This window comes from Callorhinus ursinus, unplaced genomic scaffold (genome assembly GCF_003265705.2).
Source record: "Callorhinus ursinus isolate GAN/ISIS: 27379988/994484 unplaced genomic scaffold, GSC_fseal_2.0 scaffold27, whole genome shotgun sequence".
Classification (NCBI taxonomy): domain Eukaryota; kingdom Metazoa; phylum Chordata; class Mammalia; order Carnivora; family Otariidae; genus Callorhinus; species Callorhinus ursinus.
The window spans coordinates 23,289,170-23,316,346 of record NW_027397089.1 but is presented as its reverse complement, the minus strand read 5'-3'; the positions used below and the strand labels follow the sequence as shown (position 1 = coordinate 23,316,346).

Genomic DNA, 27,177 nt, shown 5'->3' with positions numbered 1-27,177 from the left:
GTCACTCACCCAGAGTTTTAGGAGTTACCGTCCAAGACAGGGTTTGCCGCTCATTTGCACAGATGCAATATAGGATTCTTTTCCCTTCTCATTTTGGGATTGTAGGAAGGCTGGAGAAGCTTTCAGTTCCACACTGACCTATCATTTGCAAGGGAGGCAGAGGGAGAGAAATTATCAGAATACGGAGAGACAATGAATGCACAGAATTGGGGCCACATATGAGATGTTGCTCTAAATCGTGATTTGGAAAAATGATGTCATGTAAGCTCATTCATGCTTTGAGAAGTATGAGAATGGCAATTATATAAATCAAGGATGATTACTTACTAGGAGGATCTGGCCTTTGCAATAGGGTAAATTGGAGAAATCTACAGATGTGGAAGCAGTGGGTAGGAGGGAAAAGCAGCAATGGTATATTGCCCATGGGAGCACTACCTACTGGTTTCTGCTTGTTGGTTCCTACCTCTCATGTAGATTTTTTCCCTGACTCCCTTCTTTCTTACCTTTTCCCACTTCCTGCAACATTCATCACATGTCTACTATGTACAAAGCATAGCAAATTATGAAGAGTATGTAAGAAGTTCCTGACCTCGAAGATATTGTGTTATGAAGGGGATAATCTATGTGCAAAACTGTGACAAAGTTTACAAAGAAATATTTGCTGTAAAAGAAGTTACAAGCAGGGCGCCTGGGTGGCTCAGTCGGTTAAGCGACTGCCTTCGGCTCAGGTCATGATCCTGGAGTCCTAGGATTGAGTCCCGCATCGGGCTCCCTGCTCGGCAGGGAGTCTGCTTCTCCCTCTGACCCTACCCCCTCTCATGAGCTCTCTCTCTCATTCTTTCTCTCAAATGAATAAATAAAATCTTTAAAAAAAAAGTTACAAGCATATTGTGGGAGTTTAGAGATGGGAGACCTTGAAAAATGACACTCATGGGATTAATAAAACTGAGTTTTGTGTCAGCAGCAAGAATTTTCCTGGCAACAAGCCTATCCCATGGTAGAGGATGCTGTAAGATTCAGGAAATTTTTCAAAAATGCATGTGATTTTATTTATTCATTTGACAGAGAGAGAGAGAGAGAGAGAGAGAGAGCGCACAAGCAGGGGGAGCGGCAGAGAGAGAGGGAGAAGCAGGTTCTCCCCTGAGCAGAGAGCCCCACACAGGGCTCAATCCCAGGGCCCTGGGATCATGACCTGAGCCGAAGGCAGACGCTTAACCGGCCACCCAAATAATACAATATATGTTAAAAAAAAAGAAGAAGATAGCAGGAGGGGAAGAATGAAGGGGGCGGAAATCGGAAGGGGAGATGAACCATGAGAGATGATGGACTCCAAAAAACAAACTGAGGGTTCTAGAGGGGAGGGGGGTAGGGGGATGGGTTAGCCTGGTGATGGGTATTAAAGAGGGCATGTTCTGCATGGAGCACTGGGTGTTATACGCAAACAATGAATCATGGAACACTACATCAAAAACTAATGATGTAATGTATGGTGATTAACATACCAATAAAAAATTTTAAAAAATGCATGTGATTTGGAGATCCATGATTTCAGTACCTGTAGCTCAAATGTCATTGTGTTGCTTTTCTGATCATGTCCTGCTTGCTTAGCACAAACAGTGCTTGTGCATAATTCCCAGAATTATCCACAGTCTTGGGAACAGAATCAGTCGCTGAGGGACCGAAGAAGTCTTTGATTCTCTCCACCCTTTCAATCCACTCTCATTTTCCTTACCCGGATACATTTGGGAAGGTAGTTGAGGACAGTGGCCTTGAGTGTGAAGGCCTCTCCTCAGATCACAGAGCAGGGCATTGTGAGCTCCACAAAGAAGGGCTGGAAGGCTTGGAGGGAGGCGGGAAGAGAGAGACCAAGTCCAGTGTCATTGGACAGGCAGAGGGCCCCTGCCTTCCACTCCGTGATGGTATCAGGGACTGTAACTCCCACTTCGGCCACCCCTGAGGAGCTGGGGAAGATAGAGATGTGAGGAACAGAAAGTGAGCAGGTGAAACATCTCTTCTTAAGTGAGAATCAATATGTTCACGTGTGTACACTAGGTTATGTATTGGGAAACTGAGTTGGGAAAACAAAAGGTACTAAATGCTGCCTCTTTCCCTTATCAACATGTCTGTACCTTAAAGAAAAATATTTGAATGTAATTCAGTTTGGTCCTTAAACTCCCCTCACTGTTGTGTGATCTCATAAACCAGCATACTTAAGAATCATGATCCAAAAAGCAAACCATTACATTTACATAGCTTGATGTGTTTATGTGCATGTTCTAATCTTGTTTATGGAAGGCTCCCCCAATGGCATTAGGCAATCTAGCATTTGGATACTTTTAGTACCCATGTCTGTTTTCTGGCAGTCTCAGGAATAATTCTTTTAGAATTGCTCATCTCTGAGACAATTTTACTAATAAATGCAAATAATAAAAGCATTTTCTTAGGCCCATCCTGAAAGGATGAGAGGTTAGATGATTATTTAGAATTTCTCAGAAAGATTATCTTAGAGTTGAAAATGCTAGAGGACCCACGTTCACTCACCCACAGCCAATGGAGGAGAATGAAGGTACTTACTCCACCACTACCAAATCCCAGATCCAGGTCTCAGGGAAATAAGTCCGTACTGTTTTAGAGATTGGCTCTGGACTTTGCATATTATTTGCAGACATGATATTATATGAGTGAAATTGAGGAATATATGGACTTGCTCCTATACCTGCTATCAAAAATAAGGGAAAATTACAATCTAGTCAAAGAAAAGGCATCTATTCATTTCATGGTACAAGTGTGAGACTTAGAAGAGCAAAGTTTTAGTATTCCTGCTCAGATTGTCTCCTAAGAGTTGTAGAACTTTGGAAGTAACTTGTTGAGCCCTTATTCTTTGAGAAGACAGGAGTCTTCGTTAAAGGTAGAAATTCCATGTATCTTAGAGATAGCATAATTCTACATTGAGTGGAGGTTTGTAGGATGAGATAACTTGGAGATGCATTTATGGTTTGTGGGAGAAATAGTGAGTTCTCAAGGTCACAGAGTATTGTTTCCTCCATAAGAAGGGTTGAGCAGAATATGCCAAACTCTCTTTAGACAACATGGGTTCATTTGTTTAAGTTCCCAGGGGGGTGAACAGAATTTAATAATATCAACTCTTTGTACTGTACTGAAGCTTGTAAACTCATTGTTCTCTTGATAACAAGGCTAGAGCATTAGATTTTATTCTCTTTACTTCTTGGGAAGGAGAAATGAAAAATTCAAGATGCCAAAGAGAGACATTTCCATTTGGTATAGCGCTATAATGGAGGCAGAAATTATTTACAAAAGTGAGGGGGTAGAGAACTAAACATGAAGCCTTTCTGGTTCTATGTTGTACCTGAAATCATGCTTAATTAAATTTGAGTGAAGCTCTCCATCCAAGTACTCCATCTGATATTTCAGAATTGCCTTTGTGAAAGAATATTTATGAGGAAAAACATTGCCAGACATTTCCCCTCAATATCTCTCTCAACTGTAAAAAGCATCAATAGTAATTTCTTTAAATAAATATCATACATCTTCTTTCCCTCATGTCCTTCCAAGTGGTAGCCATCTCTATCTCTGCCTTACTCTTACCGTAAATGGATTATTAGTATTCAAGTTTATCTAAATGGATGATGCATCTAAATAAACTATTTTCTCTTTCCTGCTCCAGATGTCAAAGACCCTTCAACTTCTCCAGCTGTTGCAGTTAGCGAACAATGGCTTAATGTGTTATTTTAACTCTGTTTATTGGATGATGACAATATTTTCCTTATCGTCTCATTCTCAAGGTCAACTTGATTCTCTATTGATCCTTTCACAGTGTTTACGTTAAAATTCTATTTTTCCTTATGTCACAACTCATAAACTCTACTGAAATGCCTTTAGATTAATTTCCTAAGACAAAATATTACTGTTATTATTTTGCTTCTTTTTCCCATCTGATTTCATCAAAATGTGTTGATCCCTGGACACACCCACTTATATTTTATTTCACTGCTGATCACAAAATACTTTCTTCTGGACATTCTGTTCATAGCTGTTAAACGGCCACTCAATCTAGCTTTGTGATACTTGTATTCATTTTTGACCTTTGCTTCTTTCAAGCAAAAAGGTATAAAAGCTCAAAACTTAATTTCCTCCTAAATGTAGTATTTAGGTGATCTATATAAGAAACGTATTAGATCACTTTACCCACCCCTTCTGAAAATCTTTCCATCTCATGCAGAGTAAAATGTCAAATTCTTACAATGACCTACAAGGACCTATACAATTTGGCCTCAATTATTCCACTGATCTCACTCTCCCTTGATTCACTCTGTTCTGACCACAATGGTTTCCTTACTTTTAGAATGTTCCAGACAAGCTCTCACCTTAGAGCCTTTGAGAGACAGAATAGTGTAGAGGTTAAAAAACATGGATCTGGAGTCAAACAGCCAGATTTGAATCCATCCCCATTCCATATCTAAACTGGTTGTGGCATCTTAATGGGTTGAGTTACTAAGTCTTTCCAGGTTCAGCTTTTCCATTTAAAAAGTGGTGATAACCATAAAAAAGAAATGGACCGACTTATTTCACTTAGCATTATGCTCTCTAGCTCCATCCATGTTGTTGCAAATGGCAAGATTTCATTTTTTAAAAATATTTTATTTATTTATTTGCCAGAGAGAGAGAGAAAGAGAGAGAGAGTGTGTGAGAGCACAAGCAGGGGGAGCAGCAGGCAGAGGGAGAAGCAGGCCTCCTGCTGAGCAGGGAGCCCGATGCGGGACTCGATCCCAGGACCCTGGGATCATGACCTGAGCAGAAGGCAGATGCTTAACCAACTGAGCCACCCAGGCATCCCAAGATTTCATTTTTTTAAATGGATGAATAATATTCCAAGGCAGTCAGAGAAAGACAAATACCATATGATTTCACTCATATGTGAAATTTAAGAAACAAAACAAACAAGCAAAGGGAAAAAAAAAAGAGAGAGAGACAGACAAACCAAGAAACAGACTCTTAACTCTAGAGAACAAACTGATGGTTACCAGAGGGGAGGTGGTTGGGGAGATGGTTGAAATAAGTGATGGGGAGTAAGGAAGGCACTTGTTATGATGAGAACCAGATGATGTATGGAAGTGAGGAAATCACTAAATTCTACACCTGAAACTAATATAACACTGTATGTTAACTAACGAATTAAAACAAAAATTTCAAAGAAAGAAATGGAAATTATGAGGTCATGGAAATTTTAGTTAATGCTGTGGTGATAATCATTTTGCAATATATAAAAGTGCATCAAGGGGTGCCTAGGTGGCTCAGTGGTTAAGTGTCTGACTCTTGGTTTTGGCTCAGGCCATGATCTCAGGGTCATGAGACAGCCCTGTGTGGGCCTCAGCGCTCAGCAGGGAGTCTGCTTGAGATTCTCTCTCTCCCTCTCCCTCTGCCCCACCCTTCTAAAAAATAAGAGCATCAGATAAGCACACTGTACACCTTAAGCTTATATATGATATTATATGTCAGTTACATCTCAATAAAGCCATCTATATTCTATCTCCCTCTCACGGTCTTCTAAAACAGAGTAAGCCCTCTACAGGTATTTTCTATTATTGGTGTTGCTTTCTATGACTGAAATACTCTTCTTCCAGATAGTCTCTTATTTTGTTCTCTTCCTTCAAGTCTTTGCTCAAATTTCACTCTCTTGGTAGGATATTCATTGAACACCTTATTGAAACTTGCAACTCCTTTAGTCTCGATATTCCATTCTCTCTTTTAATTTTTCCCATAGCTTTTGTCATCTTTTAATAGACTATTTAATATACTTGCTTATTTTGTTTACATTCTTTCTGTGTCCATTAGGACATAAACCTAAGGTGAAGATTTTTGTTCTCAGTATTTGTTAGGTCCAGAAAATAGGTCAGTAAGTGTTCAGTGAATATTCATGGAACACATGCATGAATAATAACTCCAATTTTTATGACTTCTTGATTTTTGCAGTTTCAGGCCCTAATCATTTCTATCATTGTCTAACATGATTTTAATCCCTTTTTTAGATGAACCATTCTCTCTTTCTCTCTCTCTCTCTCGTGCTAGGGACATTATTAAAGTTTTATTCTCCATGTATATTGTTCTATGTCATCAAACCCTTTGAGGTTGTATGATGGCTTACCAAACAGACATGGGAATGGGTTTTATGTTACTTAAATTACTTTCAAGAACTTTCACAAAATATTCTAGTTTTTGTAGCTCTCCCATTGTATCATATACTTGATTCAGTTATATCTACCCATTTATTATTCATTATATCTATCTATTTCAATTTTCAGCTATTTATATCTATACATTTTATAAGCTTTTTTAGTTATATCATATGCCTTATTAAATTCCAGAAAATTTCCTTCTCCTCCTTCAAATTTTCATAGTTTAAACTTGACCTTCTTCCTTTGTAACTTAAAGTATCCGACTCAACTTTAAAACACTCTGGTCACTTCTGGCTATGCCGTTTACCAGCTAAATGATCTCAGCAAGAAACATCTTATCTGAATCTTGGTTTCTCTATGTATAAAATGGTTACACTATCTATCTCATTTTACCATTTTTTTTTTTTGCAAAGTGATATTGTTGGATGTAATACAAAATTGAAAGTAATTTGTTATTTTACCTGCCATCAGTGGTTGCCCTTCTCTTCCTACAGGTGGGTGGATCATTGAACATGACTGTGGTTTTCGGATTTTAGAGTTGGTGAACACCTTTAATCCCATACCCTGTAAAAATGGTGACTTAATAGGTTTGTAAACTTGATTAGACTATATGAAATATATTTTCCTTAATAATGTCCCTAAGTAACCCCAATAGCCTTAATGTTATATTAGTTTCATGGAGATACCCAAACTCAATAAATATAAATAAAGTGGTAAAATTACAAACTTTGTGGCTTATTAAGATTTTATTACTTATGGCCTTTTGCAAATAAACTAAATATAACAAAATTATTTCAACGAAATGTCAGAGGTTAGGTCTAGCCCTGGCTCTGACTTATCAACTGTCAGGCTAAACAATTCTAAACTATCTATATCTATATCTATATCTATATCTATATCTATATCTATATGTATGTATATATATAAAACTATATACAGTTTTACTAACATTAAAACATTCATAAACTGGTACATTAATAAGTAATAAGGACTTTACCTTTAAGAAGTCCAAGCCCAGGTCATAAAATGTATTGCAGCTTTAGCTTCTCTCTCAGATCACTTGCTCTGGAGGAAATCGCCTGCCATTTTGTGGGGACACCCAGGCAGCCCTATGGAAGAGTTGGTGGTGAGGAATTAAGGCCTCCTGACAATAACTATATGAGTAACACATCTCAGAAGTAGACTTCCAACCTCAGTCAAGTCTTCAGATGACTGAAGCCCTAGCTAACATGTTGACATGTGGACTGACATGAGAGATCACAAGCCAGTACCACCCAGATAAGTCACTTCGGAATTCCTAATCCACAGAAAGTGCATATGATAATAATTGTTTATTGTTTTAAACCACTAAGTTTGGGGAAGATTGTTATACAGCAGTAGATAACTAACCACAAAAACCCTTCAAACTTTATCTATTTACTTTGTTCTTGAGTAGGAGAACCAAATGGTCACATAAATTGAGCATGCATCCTCTATATTGGGTGAATGACTATTTTCCAGGTTATTGTCAAAGCAAGTGACTTAAAGATTTTTAAAATTTTAAGAACCCAAATCTCTGGTTATGTTCATAATCCTTTCTTACCTCTATAATATTCAAAGCTGTGTAGTGCAACTGAAGCAACTATTAAATTTATATAATGACACAAAATAGGATAGACATAAAAATATTGAAAAGTAGACTGAATTCCTTCAACACAAGCTGAAAAACAGCTTAGAACAGGCTACCATAAATACAGAGTATAAGAAAAAAATAAGCCATTCCTCCGGGTGCCTGGGTGGCTCAGTCGATTAAGCGTCCGACTCTTGATTTCATCTCAGGTCATGATCTCAGGGTCCTGAGATCAAGCCCTCTGTGGGGTTCTGTGCTCAGTGCTAAGTCTACTTGAAATTCTCTCCCTCTGCTCCTCCCCCTACTCCCTCTCTCAAATAAATAATCCAAAGAAAGCACCCAGGAGAAAATTCCCTACTTTTCAGGTTAACTTCCTCATGCCATCTTCTAATTCAAATAGAGAACTCTAGTCAGAGAAATATGTCTTTTATGTAATAATTATTATGCTATGAGGAGATATTTTGACCTGTCATAAAAGACAAGTTTGAGAAAAATTTTGATTATACCCTCCATTCTGAAGAATGTTAATTTTGATGACTGGAAACAGGATAGTGATTCTTGATATATTTATCTTACAGTTTTAAAATTTAATACATATCGGGCTCCTGGGTGGTGCGGTTGGTTAAACATCCTTCTCTTGGTTTTGGCTCAGGTTATGATCTCAGGATTGTGAGATAGAGCCCCATGCCGGGCTCAATGCTCAGCAGGGAGTCTGCCTGAGATTCTCTCTCTCTCTCCTTCTCCCTCTGCCCCTCCCAGTTGTGTGTGAGCATGCTCTCCCTCTCTCTTTCTCTCAAGATGAATAAACAAATCTTTAAAAAATATATAATACATATAAATGAATTTTGATAAGTAGATACTAGAACAAAACTAGAAGGAACTTCAATATTACTGATTTATCCTCCAATATTGATAAGTAATAATAACTCCCAAATAGGCAAGTTAATTAGTTGACCTGCTTGAACATTGATGCATAAGGCAATGAAAGCTATAAAATTTGCCAGTGATAACTTTTTGACAATGATCAAATTCTAATTTTTTTCTTGCATCATACTGAACATTTTCAAAATATTAGTAATCTAGCTTTAAATGGGTTGGAAAAGTTGTTTCTTGAAGTTTCCCTTCCTTCCGATAGTTTTCTCTTCAGAAACCCCATGTTTGAAAGTTCTTTCTCCTAATTCTAATTGTTAACCAAGTTTTCACCTTTTATTTTTCTGAGCCATATGTAATCTCTTATTATAGTTCCTTTAAAGTGACAGCTCTCTGGGGCGCCTGGGTGGCTCAGTCGTTAAGTGTCTGCCTTTGGCTCGGGTCATGATCCCAGGGTCCTGGGATTGAGCCCCGCGCCAGGCTCCCTGCTCCTCGGGAGGCCTGCTTCTCCCTCTCCCACTTCCCCTGCTTGTGTTCCCTCTCTCACTGTGTCTCTCTCTGTCAAATAAATAAATAAATATTAAAAAAAAATAAAATGACAGCTCTCTAAGGACAAGGACTATGATTGTTTACCACTATTTCCCCAGCTCCTAAAACAGACCCAGCACGTGGTGTGCCTGCAAGATGATGATGATGATGATGATGAAGAAAATAAAGATCAGCATGATACACCAAATATTACCACTATGAATTAATACAATTCTAGAAAAAAAAAGAAGAGATGTAAAATTTTAGTCTGTGACTCATCATTGCTGACAAAGATGTAGTAGGTCATTTTTTTTTAAGTTGAAAATAATTTGTGAATCACTTTCAATTTCATAGACCACAAGAACTCTAGAAATAAAAATAGATCTACTGGGAGGTACATGACTTATGCTTGTAAATATCAATTTTATAAAAAGCTAACTTATTCAATTGACCAAAAATGATTTTTTTAGGTATGATCCATATTATCTAATACTTTGGGAACTTAGTAATTCTTTTTTCTTTTTTCTTTATTTTTAAAAGATTTTCTTTATCTATTTGAGAGAGAGAGAGCAAAAGAGAGCCCAAACAGGGGGTAGGCCAAAGGGAAAGGGAGAAGCAGGCTCCCTGCTGAGCAAGGAGCTGGATTCCAGGCTCAATCCCAGGACCCTGGGATCATGATCTGAGCCGAAGGCAGACGCTTAACTGACTGAGCCACCCAGGTGCCCCATTTTTAATTCTTTTTTAAATAAGACCATCACATAAGTGGTGAATCTTAAAACACGTAGCTTTCATTAATATCATTGTAAAGCATGAGTGACAGATTTAGATTTGATTCTCTAGAGAAAAAGAAGTTATGTCAGAGAAGAGATCAAAGCTTGTGGGCAGTTTCAGAAGCTCAGCCTATGTCATTTACTTCTGGTAATCTTGCACAAATCTCTCAAACATTCTCTTAGTTTCCACATCTTAAAATGTGTCTGTTACTCCCTGGGATCTGGGGAGGATCACATGAGAAAATGTATGTGAGAAAACTCGAGAAATTATAAAAAATTAGACAATGGTGACTATATTTTACTCCCAAGAGGGGCTTCTCCTGCCTCCTGTCGCCTCCCGCCCCTCCAGTGGCCCCTCCTGACCCTGAGGCTGCCGGGAACTCACCGAATCCAATGGACAACTCAGCCTCGGGCCTCGCAAGCAGCACACTTTGGTCCACCGCAGGGAGGGCGCACAGGAGAAGCTGAAACTCTCAGGTGGGCGTGTGAGGCCGGGAGACTTGTGCTGGGCGGAAGCTCAAGTCCACCTGCGAGAATAGAAGGAAAAGTCAGCCAGCATGTCCTCTATCTTTGCGATCCTGCAGTCACCCACATGTCCTGAATCATCTTTACCTTAGCCTTATAGGACTGCCGGGGTGTCAAGTCAGGAACGTCTTTTCCCATCTTGCCTTTACTGTTGAAAAGGTTTATTCAATAGCTCCGTCTTATCCTCCAGGAACAACTGATACCTCATAAAGGATAAATAGCTTGTTTGATTTTTAGAAGCCTGTCTTTACCTCTGATCCATTATAAGGTGATTCTAGGTATTTGCATTTGTCCTTAAGGTTTTTGGAACTTCTGAGTCCTAGCATCGTACATACCTCATGCAATTGAATCAGTGGAGTTGGGCATCATGGACACAAGATTGAATTATGTTTTATGTGGTAGCAATTTGACATAGTTGAAAAAGTACTCTGCTAGGTGCCTGGAGATTTGGCTCTGCCATTAACTAGCTGGGAACCCTTGGACAACTCATTTAATTTTCTGGACCCGTTTTCTCTGAGGTAAATGGGTGATACTTATAGTACTATTTATTTGTGCTTTTGTGATTTTATGCTGAAGACTCTCACCTTGTTGGCTAGGCACTTTTCAATCTCAAAGCTCTCTGAATCTCCAATAACTTCTCCATCTGGTAAAACGGTAAAGACGAACAATTGAGCAATGGGAGCAATGTCCGACTCCACAGGGAAGGATAAGGAAAAACTGCCTTTTACGGGGACATGGAGAAAATGAGACAAGACGGCCATGGGTCAGAACACTGTTGTTAGATCTTAACCCAGTTGAGAACTGTGCCTACTCATTCAATGGCATAGGCTCTTTAATGTCATTCTAATTATTTGGTGAAATTAATTGGCTAATGTGTCCCTTTACAACTTCAATTCCAGAATAAGTAAAAATTCCTTACACTCAAGTCTGTGTCTGATTTCCACTTAACTAAGGTGGTAAACAACTTATGTCAGAATAGCTCAAAATTATTCTACATATGTATGTATACACAAAATATTTTATAAAGTCTGCTGGACTCAGTTAAAAATTGTAGAATAAGGAAGTTCTTATATATGTCATATATACAATGAGTATATATCTCATATATCTATATGACGAATGAAAACCATTTCACTTAGACTGCAGGCCAGAGGTGATTCTCAATTTAAATTCAGAGCTATAATTTATAAGATATAATCATAGGGTTCACTTTTTTTTTTTCAAATACGTCTTTTCTTATCGTGGTGAAAAAACACATAAAATTCACCATCTTAACCATTTTAAAGTGTATAGTTCAGTAGTGTTAAGTATATTCACGTTGTTGTGAAGCAGATCTCCAGAACTTTCTCATGTTGCAAATCTGAAACTATGCTCATTTAAAAACAACTCTTCTGTCTCCCGCCGCTGCCACACCCCGCCCTTGGGAATGACTAAAGCAGTGTCAGGGCATTCATATTTTTGTCCCATTGGAGGGATCAAGTTCAACTTAGGGCGCCTGGGTGGCTCAGTTGGTTAAGCGACTGCCTTCAGCTCAGGTCATGATCCTGGAGTCCTGGGATCGAGTCCCGCATCAGGCTCCCTGCTCAGCAGGGAGTCTGCTTCTCCCTCTGACCCTCCCCCCTCTCATGTGCTCTCTCTCTCTCTCTCTCATTCTCTCTCTCAAATAAATAAAATCTTTAGAAAAAAAAAAGTTCAACTTAGACCCCTAAAAGGAAATAAGTTTCTCTCTAATAGGAGGGTAGTTTAAATCCTTGTATTGCCATGTCTGGGAGTGAGCAATAGTAGTTCAGAATAGATTGAAGCATCATAAAAATAGAAAGAGAAGTCATGGCAGATTTTTTTTTTTCCCCAGAGAATATTGGAAGGAAAGTAACCTTTTAGTGATGAAATTTGTGAAGGTTTTGTCATTTAAAATCTGAATTCTGAATTTAAAACAGACTCAGAAATAGTTCTGAAATTAGTAATCTGTACCATGAGGTTAAAACTGCAGAATAGTATAAGAAAAGAACAAGATGAGCAAGCTATGAAAAGTTGAATTTAGACAAATTGTGAACAGAGTTGGTTCTTTTAACTAATAGAGTCGATTTTCCATACATCTTTATGAAGAACAAACTGGTAATTAATAACATAACTACAATGTGTGGTTAAAAGAGTTTTATTATAAATACTTGTGAATTCACTGAGTATATAAAGAAATTCTTTTCAATTATTGGCTGAGTTACTTGCATTACTTTTTTTGTGATGTCTACATGAAGTAAATAATGAATAAACTCTTCCTTATATTATTATGTAGAGATCCTTTTCCAAATGATGCACAAATTAAAATATCAGGAAAGAAAAATCAGATAAAGATATAATGTTTTAAGACATTCATCTATTTCTATAAAGGTGTTATATGTTCCATTATTGTAAGAAAATAGAAAAATAGGCTATATGATGCATTGAAGGGAAATAATGCACATGTGGGTCCATTCTCTATATCAAACTATCCCTATATAAATATTGGGATAAATGATATTCAAAGTTGGCAGCACTCTTTAACATTTAATTCAAACAACTGTTAATTTTTTTAAAGATTTTATTTATTTATTTGAGAGAGCGAGAATGAGAGAGAGAGAGAGAGAGCACATGAGAGAGGGGAGGGTCAGAGGGAGAAGCAGACTCCCCGCTGAGCAGGGAGCCCGATGCGGGACTCGATCCCGGGACTCCAGGATCATGACCTGAGCCAAAGGCAGTCGCTCAACCAACTGAGCCACCCAGGCGCCCCAACAATTGTTAATTTTTTATAAAAATTCTATGTATTCATTAGAGGGAGAGAGAGAGAGCCAAGCAGGGGGGAGAGGCAGAGGGAGGAGCAGACTCCCTGTTGGACTGGAAGCCAGAAGTGGGGCTTGATCCCAGGACCTGGAGATCATGACCTGAGCTGAAGGCAGACACTTAACCAAATGAGCCACCCAGGTGCCCCCACAACAGTTAATTGTTGAGAGTACTAATTAGTACTTTCTTTCAAATTAAACCTCCTCCCGAAAGGGGAACCCTCCTACACTGTTGGTGGGAATGAAAGCTGGTACAGGCAGGTAAGTGTCTGCCTTCGGCTCAGGTCATGATCTCCAGGTCCTGGGATCAAGCCCCATTTCTGGCTTCCAGCTCAGTGGGGAGTCTGCTTCTCCCTCTGCCTCTCCCCTCTGCTCGTGCTCTCTCTCTCTCTCAAATGAATAAATCAGTCTGGAGTTTCCTCAAAAAGTTGAAAATAGAGCTACCCTATGACCCAGCAATTGCACTACTGGGTATTTACCCCAAAGATACAAATGTAGTGATCTGAAGGTGCACATGCACCCTAACGTTTATAGCAGCAATGTCCACAATAGCCAAACTATGGAAAGAGCCCAGATGTCCATCAACAGATGAATGGATAAAGAAGATGTGGTATATATACACAATGGAATATTATGCAGCCATCAAAAATTGAAATCTTGCCATTTGCAATGATGTGGATGGAACTAGGGGGTATTATGTTAAGTGAAATAAGTCAATCAGAGAAAGACAAGTATCATATGATCTCACTGATATGAGGAATTTGAGAAACAAGACAGAAGATTATAGGGGAAGGGAGGGAAAAATGAAACAAGACAAAACCAGAGAGGGAGACAAACTATGAGAGACTCTTAATCTCAGGAAACAAACTGAGGGCTGCTGCAGTGGAGGGGGGTGGGAGGGATGGGGTGGCTGGGTGATGGACACTGGGGAGGGTATTTGCTATGGTGAGCGCTGTGATTTGTGTAAGACTGATGAATTCCAGACCTGTATCCCTGAAACAAATAATACATTATATGTTAATAAAAATAAATTAATTAAACCTCCTCCAGTATAGTTTCAATATGGAAAAACAAAAATATAACTGATGTTTTACTTTTCCAGCCTGAGAGAGAAAGGAACTATTAAAAAAAATCATGGGGCGCCTGGGTGGCTCAGTTAAGCGTCTGCCTTTGGCTCAGGTCATGATCCCAGAGTCCTGGGATCAAGTTCTGCTTAGGGCTCTTTGCTCTGCAGGGAGTCTGCTTCTCCCTCTGCCCCTCCTCCAACTCATTCTGTCAATTTCTCTCTCTCTCAAATAAATATATAAAATCTTTTTAAAAAAATCACAGCTATGGAACAAATCCCAACCGTTGTTAAGTTTAGCTCTGGGTCGAGGTGGAGTTTGGTGAAATATTTGCCTTAATTTCAGTTAATTACAAGAATGCTCATGGGTTCTTTTTCCAGGGATTTAAATCCTGACATGATTTAATTAAGATAGAAAATAATCCTCTTTCCTTTCCCCCAACTTATTCATGAAGTGCACTGAAAATCACGTGTGAGTTCACAGTTTCATGCCTGCAGTGCACACAGTAAGCATCCTCATTAATTGTTGAAGGAAGAGAGCATTTCCTGAGGGAAGAAAGCCTAGCCCAGAGCCCGGCATAGGAAAAAAAAAAACAGTCCATCATCTTTTTCCTCGCTGTTCTCCATGATACTTAACTCTCTTCTCTGCAATACTAAAATTAAAGATGACCACTTCACATTTATTGTTAGGGTTAAAAAACAGAAGGAAGCTTAGATTTTCAGAAGTTTCTAATTTAAATGTCAGATAGAAGAAACACACTGAAGTGAAAAAAGTGTGCCTTAGGAGGCCATCCAGTTTATCTGTTGACTGTGTTGAATAAAAAAAAAGTTAGAGTTCATAAGGAGAGCATCTTTTGTGTCCTTATTATAAAGGGATAATGGGAATAATATCCCATTTGTAAGCTGTCACTGACGTGTGAAGCTCGATGTGTTGGGAAGGATATGGGGGAGCAAATTTAAGGAAACTCACAGCCTCTTAGCTGTATAGGCACAACATGTGTCCCTGATCTGACGATGTTCCCCTTAGCCATGATCTGAAATGAAAAATCAACAAAAAAGCAACCTTTTTGAGCCTAACACACTTCTCAACATTTACTCCCCACATGACCTGCCTTGGATTCTTGAATCTCTGCTAGAGAGAAGGAACTGCATAAAAATGAAAGAATCAAGGGGAACATGGATGAGAAAGGAAGTTGGTGGGGCACCGGTGAACCACTTTTCCTGGCCCGTTAACCACTTTTGTCTACTGATAAACTCCAAATATATTTTGTGTCCTTATTCTTACCAGGTAATAAAAAATGAGCTCCTTAGGCTCCCCAATGGCCTTCCCATTGAGTATATAGTATGCCTTGATAATCTGAGTTTGGCCACAGGGCAGGGTACCAGCCATAGGTTCCAGGTGAACATAATTCCCATGTAAGGAGAAGGCATGCTTTGCAATGTGCTGAGCTGCCTGGTGTTCCTCTTGTAGCCATACAGAGTTAAAACACAAGTCAGGTTGCGTGTGGTAGGCCTGGTAAAACAGAAAAACAAAGAATCAATAACATCTTGAAATTCTTCACTTTAGCTTCCCATCAAAATGGAGAGTTAAAATTTTGTGTCTTCCCTTCTAACATACTAAGCATCGCCCTCATCCCTGTTGACCACCAAAGAAACAAATGATCACCTTCCCAAATTACAGTGATTAAAAGGAAATAATCTACCCATTAATCTCCTTTGCCCTGATTCTGCTAAATCATCACTGATTTATCTTTTCTTCTGTGACTCAAGGCCAGAGGAACAATGATGTCCCAGTGAGAGTGGTAAATAATCATAGTAAGCAGAAAAGGAAGTCTTTGGATAATAGAAGTCCCGTGTAAGTTGGTTGAATTAAAATTATGTTATATATATTAATGTAATATTTTATAACTATAAGGGCTTCAAAATTGTTTATAAATAATCCCAGCAAATTATCATCTATGCTTCTTGTCATTATTATGACTTGATTTTCAAGGCCTTGTAGTTTCTGGACCTTTAAGCCTTACCAATGGTGTTTAGCAGATAATGCCATTGATTTCCCCTGCAGTGGTTGCTCTTTAGCTATTTTACGGATACACTTGTTTTCTTTTTCTGGATTTACTAGGTTTATTTTGGGGACCTTTCTATTTGCTCTCATGATAAAGTTCCTGCTGTTTTTTTTATTACTGTTTTTAAGTATATCATACTAATAATTTACAGCTCTGTTTATCATTATAGAGTTTCAAATATAGGGACACTCCACTTCTCTTTTCAATCTTAAGGAAGAACAGGTATCTATTACTTGGAAAACATTAAGCATCATTCCATATTTTAAATTGAATTAACATGTGAACTTTGGGAAATGGAAAAAATTTAAATGCTGTTTATCTAAGTTGGAATCAATAAATCATTGTCTTTCACCAATTCTTTGTTTGAAACTACAAGCATAAAATCTTTTTGGTTGTAGAAATCTTTTGATCATCATCATTAGGCAAATATATTAAGTGTGTGTGGGGTTCTGATCACTCTTCAAATTATCTGAGTGGACATAGAAAAACAACATAAAACAAATTACATGAATTACTTACCCATTGAAGAATTGATATGGTGCAGAACCAAATCCTATAAGATTTTTTTTGCATAATACATAACATTTTAAAGATAATGCTAATGAATTGATCAGACACTTTGACAGTATCTCTTCTACCATTTTTTGTTGTTTTTAATTAAATTTTTAATTCCTAAGTTTATCCTTAAGTTGGACAGCTTCTTATTTCTCTCTCTCAAATACAATATGTGTGCTTCTTCACTTCTGAATAAATGATTGTTATACTAAAGTTTCTCTTTGTCCTCAGGTTTTTTTTTTTTCTTTCATACTTACCATGACAGAAATTTTGTTAGCCAAAACATTAGTAGTATTGATTGAAAACTGAACAAGACCCTGGTCATTGGTAGTTGCACTGTAAAGATAATTTGCTTCATTTGCAGAGATAAAGACAAGTTTATTGGGGATGGGCACATCTTTCCCATCCACCAGAAGCACCTAAAGAAGAAAAGAATTTGATAAGTTATGTGGATAATATTCAGAGAAGACAGAACTCATGGAAACAAATTCTTTTGCTACCATAACTGAAAGAAAAGCAAAAGCAAATCCAGAAAACAACCCTTCTATATTGACTACAAAATTTTTTTTTTTCCTATTTGTATCCTCATGTCTTTCACCTTTTCTTTTTTTTTTTTTTTGGCTCCTCAGGTATTTTGCATCTCCTGAAAAAAACCACATAAGCTGTCCCACAAAAAGTGTTTCTTTTTGAGAAAAATTATAAGTAATTTTAAAGAAATAATTATGGAATGGATAAATAATTACAAATACTTATAAAAGGGGTAAAATTATTAGTTAAAAATAAAATGTATACCTTTTTAAAAAATTTTATTATGTTATGTTAGTTACCATACAGTACATCATTAGTTTTTGATGTAGTGTTCCATGATTCATTGTTTGCATATAACATCCAGTGCTCCATGCAATACGTGCCCAAGTATGAAAATAATTTAATAATAGTGGCCATAAAATGTACACAATTATAGTTCCTATGTCAGAAATAAAACTACACATATCCAGTCTAGACATATGGGAAGGAAAAGAAAAAAGAGAGAGAGGGAAACAAACCATAAGACAAGTCTTAATGATAGAGAACAAACTGAGGGTTGATGGAGGGTAGAGGGTGGGGGATGGGCTAGATGGGTGATGGGTTTAAGGAGGGCACTCGTGATGAGCACTGAGAGTTATATGAACAAAATTCTACTCCTGAAACCAATATTACACTATATGTTAATTAACTAAAATTTAAATAAAAAATTGAAAAAGAAAAAAATAAAAAAACCACTTATTTATTTCTAAATAGAACAGCAGGTATAAAGGAGGATACTGGTAGCCATAAATTGAGAATCATTTGTGAGAAATTCCCTTAAAATTCTGAAGCTGGCTGGATATCGGTGGAAATATATTTATTGTCAAATGGATGGTAGAAAGGTTTGACATAATAATTAACTCATATCACGTTAAGCATCTTCATTAGCTATATGTTCTAAAAAAATAATACCTCTGGTTCTCAAAATACTGTAGTATGTGATTGCACATTTTATCAGTGATACTTACAAAGGAAAGTAGTTTTGCTTGGCTTCATGGTTTGGGTCATATTAATTAACTGATATCATTAACTAGTTGTAGGCTACATCACTGTGCCCTGAAGATAGGTACAACTGGGTACTTCATTACTTGTGAATTGCAGTATACTCTACCTGTCCAAGGAAGGGGATTCCTTGTCTAAAGTGTGAATCCACTTTCACAAACTTGAGTCTGGTTACAATGTTTGTGATTTCACTGGTCCCATTTCCAGTAAATACTGTCTAAAAATATGTAGAGAAGAGTAAGTACTCTTGGAAGTTACTAGTACCAAAATTCATTTCCTTCCACTTTCCTATGACCCTTATTTTGTTATGGAAAACAAAGGATTTTTATCGTTTCACCCCCTATATTAATTTAGAGTTCAAACCTGTTCCCTCTTCTCTGATCTTGGCTTCCACTTTAAGTTGGTTTTCATAACCCATATTTTTAATCTGGAGTACATTTGATTTTACTTCTTGGGTGATGCAGCCATTGCTGTTGAGCTGAGAGAAATAAAAAAAATTGATAAATGCCATACTGATTAAGACCAATAGTCACCAAATCTATTATTTTCCTTCCGATGCCAACACAACTTCTTTGGGTTAAACATGTTAACTGACCTTCAGGAATTTAATATTCATGTGTTTAAATTCCCTAAGGGTTAGACATCAAAATGAGAATTTTATTGACCAGGAGTAGAAATTATTTTTCCTTTTTGGTGGTAAATATTTTGGGATAAGCTTACTCCAATGTCCTCTTTCCATTGAGTAAAATGGGGTAGCTCAATGGTTGACAACAATGATAGCCTCTAGAGAGAAAACTGTAAACTAACCTGTTGACTGAATTTTTCACAGAACTCTGGCTTCTCACAATAAGTGGGATGAAATAATTTTCTGCACATGCTTACAGTTGCAAGTCCTGGGACAGGTTTCCCGTAGGTGTATCTGTCACATAAGAAATACATCAGGAATTGAAGAAAGGTTTCTACATTTTCCACCACCAACCCACCACAGGTCAAACAATTACTCTCTGTAGTTCCTTGCACTTCTTTATCATTTTGGGCTCATAGCAATTGAAATATGCCTGGAAAACATCTTTATCAAGAGGTACTACTCATTAAAACATTTGAAATTTTGCTGCAATGTACAATCAAGTTTCCTTCAGGATTTAAAAAATTTCTTCCTTTTAGCCTATTTATTTTTTTTTTATCATTCTTTTTATTCTGTCATTGTAAAATCAAAACTTGTTGCTTATACCAAATGAGAAAACTTAGGTAATTAATAGAACACAAATAAATAAATAATAGAAATAACAAACCCAACATAACATGCATACACACACACACACACACACACACACACACACAGATGGAGAGGGAGAAAGAGCCCTGATAAAACCTAACAAACATGAGGCTTATAAAAAAAAATTGTGTGTGTGTGAACTCTATATTTCTATTAGTTTTCCCTTAATAAAAATGGAATAATTAGTAATCGGTTTGCTTTGGGCATTAGTTTTCTTTCCTATTTGTAAATGTCTCAAATATCACTTCAAATAAAAAATGTAATCAAGAGCAACTTATTCTGAAACCCCTTTTCAAGATACAGATATCAGTCCAGGATGCTGTTAAATTAAACAAATAATTCCTTGGTCATGACTCCAAGACAGAATTGAGGCAGAGGTCCAGATGCTTTGATGCTTCCAGTGTATAATGTTCAGATGGGCATATGTTTGTTTTTTTCTTTTACCATGCATGCTCCCTCTGTTACTGATGATTTGTAGGAAATGAGTTTTAATTCTCAAGGTTGAAATGAACTGTAAGAATTGTTTGCAATTGCAAAAGATTAAAGAAGAAAGGAACACTACAAGACAGAAAAAATTTCAAAAATAACATTAGTAAGTCCTTCACTATTAATTACTTTAAATGTAAACAGATTAAATTATCCAATAAAAACAAAGGGGACAAATGGATAAAAATACAAGATCCAACTATATGCTATATACAAGAGACACACTTTATATTTAAAGGCACATATAGCTTTTTATCTTGATGAAGTCCCAAAAGTTCATTTTTGCTTTTGTTTCACTAGCTTTTGGAGATGAATCTTGAAAGAAGTTGCTGTGGCTGATGTCAAAGAGGTTATTGCCTATGGTCTCCTCTAGGATTTTGATGGATTCCTGTCTCACACTGAGGTCTTTCATCCATTTTGAGTTTATCTTTGTGTATGATGTTAGAGAATGGTCGAGTTTCATTCTTCTGCATGTGGCTGTCCAATTTTCCCAGCACCATTTATTGAAGACACTGTCTTTTTTCCATTGGCTATTCTTTCCTGCTTTGTTGAAGATTATTTGACCATAGAGGGGAGGGTCCATATCTGGGCTCTCTATTCTGTTCCATTGGTCTATATGTCTCTTTTTGTGCCAGTACCATGCTGTCTTGGTGATCACTGCTTTGTAATATAGCTTGAAATCGGGCAACGTAATGCCCCCAGCTTTGTTTTTCTTTTTCAACACTTCCTTGGTGATTTAGGGTCTTTTCTGATTCCATACAAATTATAGGATTGTTTGTTCCAGCACTTTGAAAAATGTCATTGGAATTTTGATCGGGATGGCATTGAAGGTATAGATTGCTCTGGATAGCATAGACACTTTAACAATGTTTATTCTTCTGATCCATTAGTATGGAATATTTTTCCATCTTTTTGTGTCTTCTTCAATTTCTTTCATGAGTGTTCTGTAGTTCCTAGAGTATAGATCCTTTACCTCTTCGGTTAGGTTTATTCCAAGGTATTTTATGGTTTTTGGTGCTATTGCAAATGGAATCATTTCTCTAATTTCTCTTTCTACAGTTGCATTGTTAGTGTATAAGAAAGCAACTGATTTGGGTACAGCATAAGGAATATAGTCAAAGACACTGTAATTGTGTTATATGGTGACAGATGGTAGCTACACTTAGACTGAGCACAGCATAACATATAAACTTGTTGAATCCCTATGTTGTACACCTGAAACTAATGTCACATTATGTGTCACCTATACTTAAATAAAAAGGAACGTATACCAAAAAATAAGTCACCCAAGTCAGAAAAGAAGTAAAACTATCACTATTTGCATAAGACATAATATTATATATAATATTATATATAGAAACCCCTCTAGTGACTTCGCACACACACAAAAAACTGTTAGAACTAATAAACCAATTCCATAAAGTTGCAGGATAAAAAATCAACATACAAACCCAGCTGTGTTTCTGTACACTAACAATGAACTATATGAAAAAGAAATGAAGAAAACAATCCTATGTACAATAACAAAAAAAGGAATAAAAGACTTAGTAATACACTTAGCCAAGGAGGTGTACGCTGAAAACTACAAAACATCAATGAAAGAAAGTAGTCACAAATAAATGGAAAGACACCCTATGTTCGTGAATTGGAAGACAATATTAAGATATCCATACTACCCAAAGCAATCTCCAGATTCAGTGCAATCCCTATCAAAATCCTAATGGCATTCTTTACAGGAATAGAAAAAATAATCTTAAAATTCATATGGAACAACAAAGGACACTAAATACTCAAAACAATCTTGAGAAAAAAGGAAAAGCTGGAGGCATCACACTTCCTGGTTTATACAATATGGCCCTGGCATGAAGATGGATATGTAGATCTATGGAACAAAGCCCAGAAAGAAATTCATTTATATATATTGTCTTTGACAAGGGTGCCAAGAATACACTGTGAGGAAAGGATAGTATCTTCAACAAAAGTGTTGGGAAAACTGGGTATCTATACGCAAAAGAATGAAATTAAACCTTTATATTACACCATACACAAAAATTGACTCAAAATAGATTAAAGACTTAAATGTAAGACATGAAATTATAAAATTTCTATCAAAAATATAGGGGGAAAGCTTTATGATACTGGTCATTATGCATTTTGATGATGGAAATGTAAAATGGTGCAGACGCTATGAAAAACAGCATGGAGGTTTCTCAAAAAATTAAAAATAGAGATTATTTCGGGTTTTAAAAATCTGTTCTTACACTGCACCAAGAGGATCTATGATCTATCTATGCACAATACTCCAGGTATCCTCGTAAAATTGGCCAGAGGAGAAATTAAAATCAATCAATTCAATGTACCATTAGGAAGTAGTCAGGCAAATCCAGCAAGTGGGACATTTGCAGGCCAACTGACCTATGCTCTTTAATAAGTTAACATCACGGGGAGAAAAGGAGGCTAAAGACTTTTAAAACTTTAAGATATTTATGGATTCCCATGGCTTGTTAAAAAATACTGGAGAAAAAAATTGGAAGGGGGGAGAATAAATGGAACAAAATTGGCAAAATTTCAAAATTTTTGTCATGGTTGATGGGTACATGGATTTTCATTTTACTATTTTGTTAACTTTTGCACTCAATTGAAAATTTCCATTGTAGAGAGTTGGAAAAAAAGGGTACATGTGAGTCATGATAATCAAAAGCAATGAGTAAACAGCATTTTTAGGGAACTTGAGTCTAAAATAAGAATTAGTATTGGAAAATTACTTTTAATTTTGTAAAGTGTCATAATGGCATCATGACTATGTAGGAAAATGTCAGTAATTTTTAGAGGTACATAGTACTGCATCGAGGGTAAAATGTCATGGTCTTTGTAATTTATCCTGAAATGTTAAAGCAAAAAAAAAAAAATGTAGCAAATATAGAAAGATGTCAATTGTTAAAATCACAATTATGGGTGTCCTCTATTCCTTTGTATATTTGAAAATTTTAATAATAAGCAATTGAAATAGGTCATTGAAATAATATTTTTAATTCTGTGGAAAATTAATTTATGATTATGTACCTAGCCAAATAATGACTCAAAATTGAGGCAAAACATGAAATTTCAGACAAAAGTAATTTAACTCACATCCCACATACTGATACGTTCACTTTTTCATCCAGGATACTGATTATCTTTGGCACCTGAACTTTGACCTCAAACTTGGGAAGCACTGTTGATAGAGAAAATGGAAACAGGGAGGCTGGTGAACATTTAATGGAAATACAAATATTTCATGTTTATAACTTTTCCCAAAATAATACCCTGAAAAGCTAGATCCATTTTTCAAGTGCCAGCTTTAAGATGATAAGTTTTAACAATTCACACAAAATTTAATTGCCTTTGTGATCACAGCAGATCTCAATGACACTAACAAAGGATGATGGCTCCACTGAAATAAGAATTCTAATACTCAGCAAAGTGTAACTTGCTACTGAAAATCAAGCTCTTGTGAGCTTCTGGAGCACAGAATTGTGATGACTCTACAAACAGCCCAAACTGATTCTAATCCAAGTTCAACATACCAATGGGAGATTCAGAAAGTCTAAGTGAGTGCACGGTGTGAAACAAAAAGTTATGTCCTTTTCATGTCTCAGAAGCCATACCAAATTCTTCTACAGTGAAGGGCTGCTCTATCCTTTCGCCCAATTCCTTCTGTACCACCACCTTGTAAGAACCCTGAATGGGCTCAGACGAGAGGGGAAAGGCCAGCTGTTGGAGGCCACTCTCCAACCTGGGACTCTGCCATTGTGCAACTCGATTTCTTTTTGGGTCCTAGAGGTAAACAAGGAACATGGGGAATAATTATGTAGCCATGATAGTCCTTGAACCAAACAAATGATTTTGGGGTTGGTAACTGGTTCTTGCTTTCAGAAGAGATAAACACAGAAGAAAGATAAAACAGAATAAACCTGATATCTGGGAGTAGGAAATTTTAGATCTGAAAGGTTTTTTTTTTTTAATAGTAATTCATCTGTAAGGACTATCAGAACTTCTAACCTTAAATGTGCTGATTTCCCTATGTAAGGCTCTTTCTGTTGCTTACCTCAAGGTATACCAGTGGAATCTATATGAAAAAAGGAAAGAAGAGATGTGATTAGAGTTTCCCCAAAGGCTGTGATTTCAGACTTATGATCCAATAGTTTACTCAGGAAAAGTAGAATCTGTAGTAAGACATAACAAAATTTAACCCGAAACGTTAAAGAACTAGAATTACTTAGGGAAACCGGTAAATAGTTCTAAGAAAAGCATAAATATTTCCACAATAATCATTGTGTTGCCATTTCCCTGAAAAATATTATTGGTGAATAAGTTTTATTAACGTTTACTAATTTATTAATATTATTTACCACTAGTATGTAGGTACTGAAGTCTTCTTAATAAAGAATATGACTATACTCTTTACTTGCATATATTAGGAAGTGGATATTTTTTTTAAAAGATTTATTTATTTATTTATTTGACAGAGAGAGAGACAGCGAGAGAGGGAACACCAGCAGGGGGAGTGGGAGAGGGAGAAGCAGGCTTCCCGCTGAGCAGGGAGCCCGATGTGGGGCTCGATCCCAGGACCCTGGGACCATGACCCCAGCCGAAGGCAGACGCTTAACTGACTGAGCTACCCAGGCGCCCCAGAAAATGGATATTAATAGAGTGATATGTTATTATAATTTAGACCAAATAGGAATAGAGTTGTGAGAATGATTTGGTTAATAATTAACCAAGAATATTTTTTCTAATTTAAAAATTACATTTTTAAAGTAGCTTTATTTCTTTGCCTTGTTAAATGCTAGTTAGAGGAAGGGACACTCAATCAGCAAAAACAAAATCTTTGTATATAATATATATTTTATATTATATCTATGTTATATTATATATTAATATATATCATAGAATATATGTATATAAAATATACATATATGTATTTATTACCATATTACAATTTTTCTACCATATAGATAGATGGATAGATATATTCAGAATCAACGAAACTCTTCATGGTTTAATTAATCATAAACTCCTCGGAAGTATGGGTATGGATAGCTCCTAACTTTTTTATTGTGTCTCTTCATGTTTAATGTATTGTGCTCACAGCAATAAATCTAGCTATTGTCGAATGATTGCTTACTGTTATAAGAGAAATAGCTTCCCCATCTCTCACCCTGCAATTATGCCTTACATAAGACTCTAGATCTGTGGTGCTGCTGGAGCCCAGGTTCCAAAAGGAATGTTTTCCATCTTCTTGCTTTTCCTGGACCTTCCTGCTCCCACTAGGGTGAGTCCTCCCACCCCCCACCAAAATCAAAACTCTTGAGATACCTACCAGTATCTCATCCACAGAGACAATACGGAATTTTACTGAAAAAGAGATTCCTTGGTAAGACTCAGACATGATAAAGCAGGGAATGTGTGTGCTAAGTCAGGAAGCTAAGAGATGGGGATTTTGCAAGTTTACTCTGCAAAACCTGCTGAAGGGTGCCCTCTCCTTCTCAGTGCTGCCCCCACTGAGGGAAATAGAGGAATTTCCCGACATACCTGTCTGTCCTGGTTTATAGATGGGTTTGTCTGTCTGGACAAAGACCAGACTTTTGAGTATTCTTTACCAGCACCGTGTTCTTCTTCCTAAAGTCTTGTGTTGGTCCCTTTATCTGGACAGTACGGAATGCCACCTCTGGAGAGGACGAAATCCTTGGGAGCTAAGGAACAAAGAACACTGCTGAGGGGCCACACAGTCTTCTCCCCCCACCCCAGTCTTTCATCCATTACTGTTTTCTATCTCTCTCTCAGCTTCACAAAGGGCTAGGTAAGTATAAATATTTCTCCAGATATGAGCGAAGATAATAATGTTAGACATAGGAGAAATATATCAGTGACAGCAACCATCAGTGGGACCCAAATCTCCATATAGCTTACCTGGAACTCTAGTTCTTAAATCATTCTCCTTTTAACAGAGTATATATATATGTAATATATATATAGTGAAGGAATGGAAAGAAGTCTCTCTGTAAAAACGTGGGAGAATATGATAGCTGAGTATCCCAAGCTAGGCAACCTCAAAGAAGTGCTGGATGTTTGCTTTGAGTATCTTGCACCATTTACACATTCAGAGCACAAAGACACCTAACATCTCACCACAGGAGAAAAATTCTGCTACATGCTGTCCTACCATGAGATTTTTGTATAATCTCTTTCTAGGCACTGTCCTACTGTGGCCTGAAAGAGATGGTTACATATCAAAGATAGAAAATCTCTAGCTCATGTGTTTTCTATGGCTCATAGGATTTTTTTTTAAAGAACTTAAATTGGATTTTAGCACATAGCGAAATATTTCTCTCCTATGTTGGTGGAAAATCCATGCTTTGTTCCTTCATAGCTGAAAACCCACTCTCTTTAGTACTTTATGAAGTCCTCACTAACACTAAAGTCGTTCTTTGGGATTCAACACCAGTTCCCCATCACCATGACTCAATATAATGTATCAAACAAGGACGGGCAGATAGTACTCACAGTGAAGGAGATGCAGTGGACTAAGTCCTTCTCCACCACCAGGTCAGTGAAAAGGCTCTGGTTTCCCCCGAGGGACTCCAAGGAAGCACTTACAGTCACTGTCTCATTCAGGTAGCTCAGAAGGAGGCAGCCCTTCTCAGGGATCCCAGTGTACAACAGGGAGGGGACAAGCACCACATATTGCCTGGGAAGAGAAGAAGGCTAAATCAGAGAAAAATGGAGGATAGCAAGTATTTTCAACCATAAATGTGCTTTTCATAACAATATGTATTTCTTGCTACATTTGGTTCTACAGCAAATGTCA

General features: G+C 37.1%; 1 protein-coding gene across 1 annotated transcript in view; it reads right to left on the bottom strand.

Annotated features, from left to right (window-relative positions):
- LOC141370180 (pregnancy zone protein-like) overlaps positions 1-27,177 on the bottom strand; it is a 56,639-nt gene that overhangs the window by 13,099 nt on the left and 16,363 nt on the right. Inside the window, exons 2-12 of the mRNA XM_073878017.1 lie at positions 26,874-27,057; positions 25,970-26,062; positions 23,975-24,143; positions 23,457-23,541; positions 19,373-19,484; positions 18,675-18,782; positions 17,254-17,415; positions 15,661-15,888; positions 15,346-15,409; positions 11,081-11,217; positions 6,656-6,758 (exon numbers count right to left, since the gene is read on the bottom strand). Coding sequence (XP_073734118.1) covers positions 6,656-6,758; positions 11,081-11,217; positions 15,346-15,409; positions 15,661-15,888; positions 17,254-17,415; positions 18,675-18,782; positions 19,373-19,484; positions 23,457-23,541; positions 23,975-24,143; positions 25,970-26,062; positions 26,874-27,057 — 1,445 coding nt within the window. The remainder of the gene's footprint in view (positions 1-6,655; positions 6,759-11,080; positions 11,218-15,345; positions 15,410-15,660; positions 15,889-17,253; positions 17,416-18,674; positions 18,783-19,372; positions 19,485-23,456; positions 23,542-23,974; positions 24,144-25,969; positions 26,063-26,873; positions 27,058-27,177) is intronic.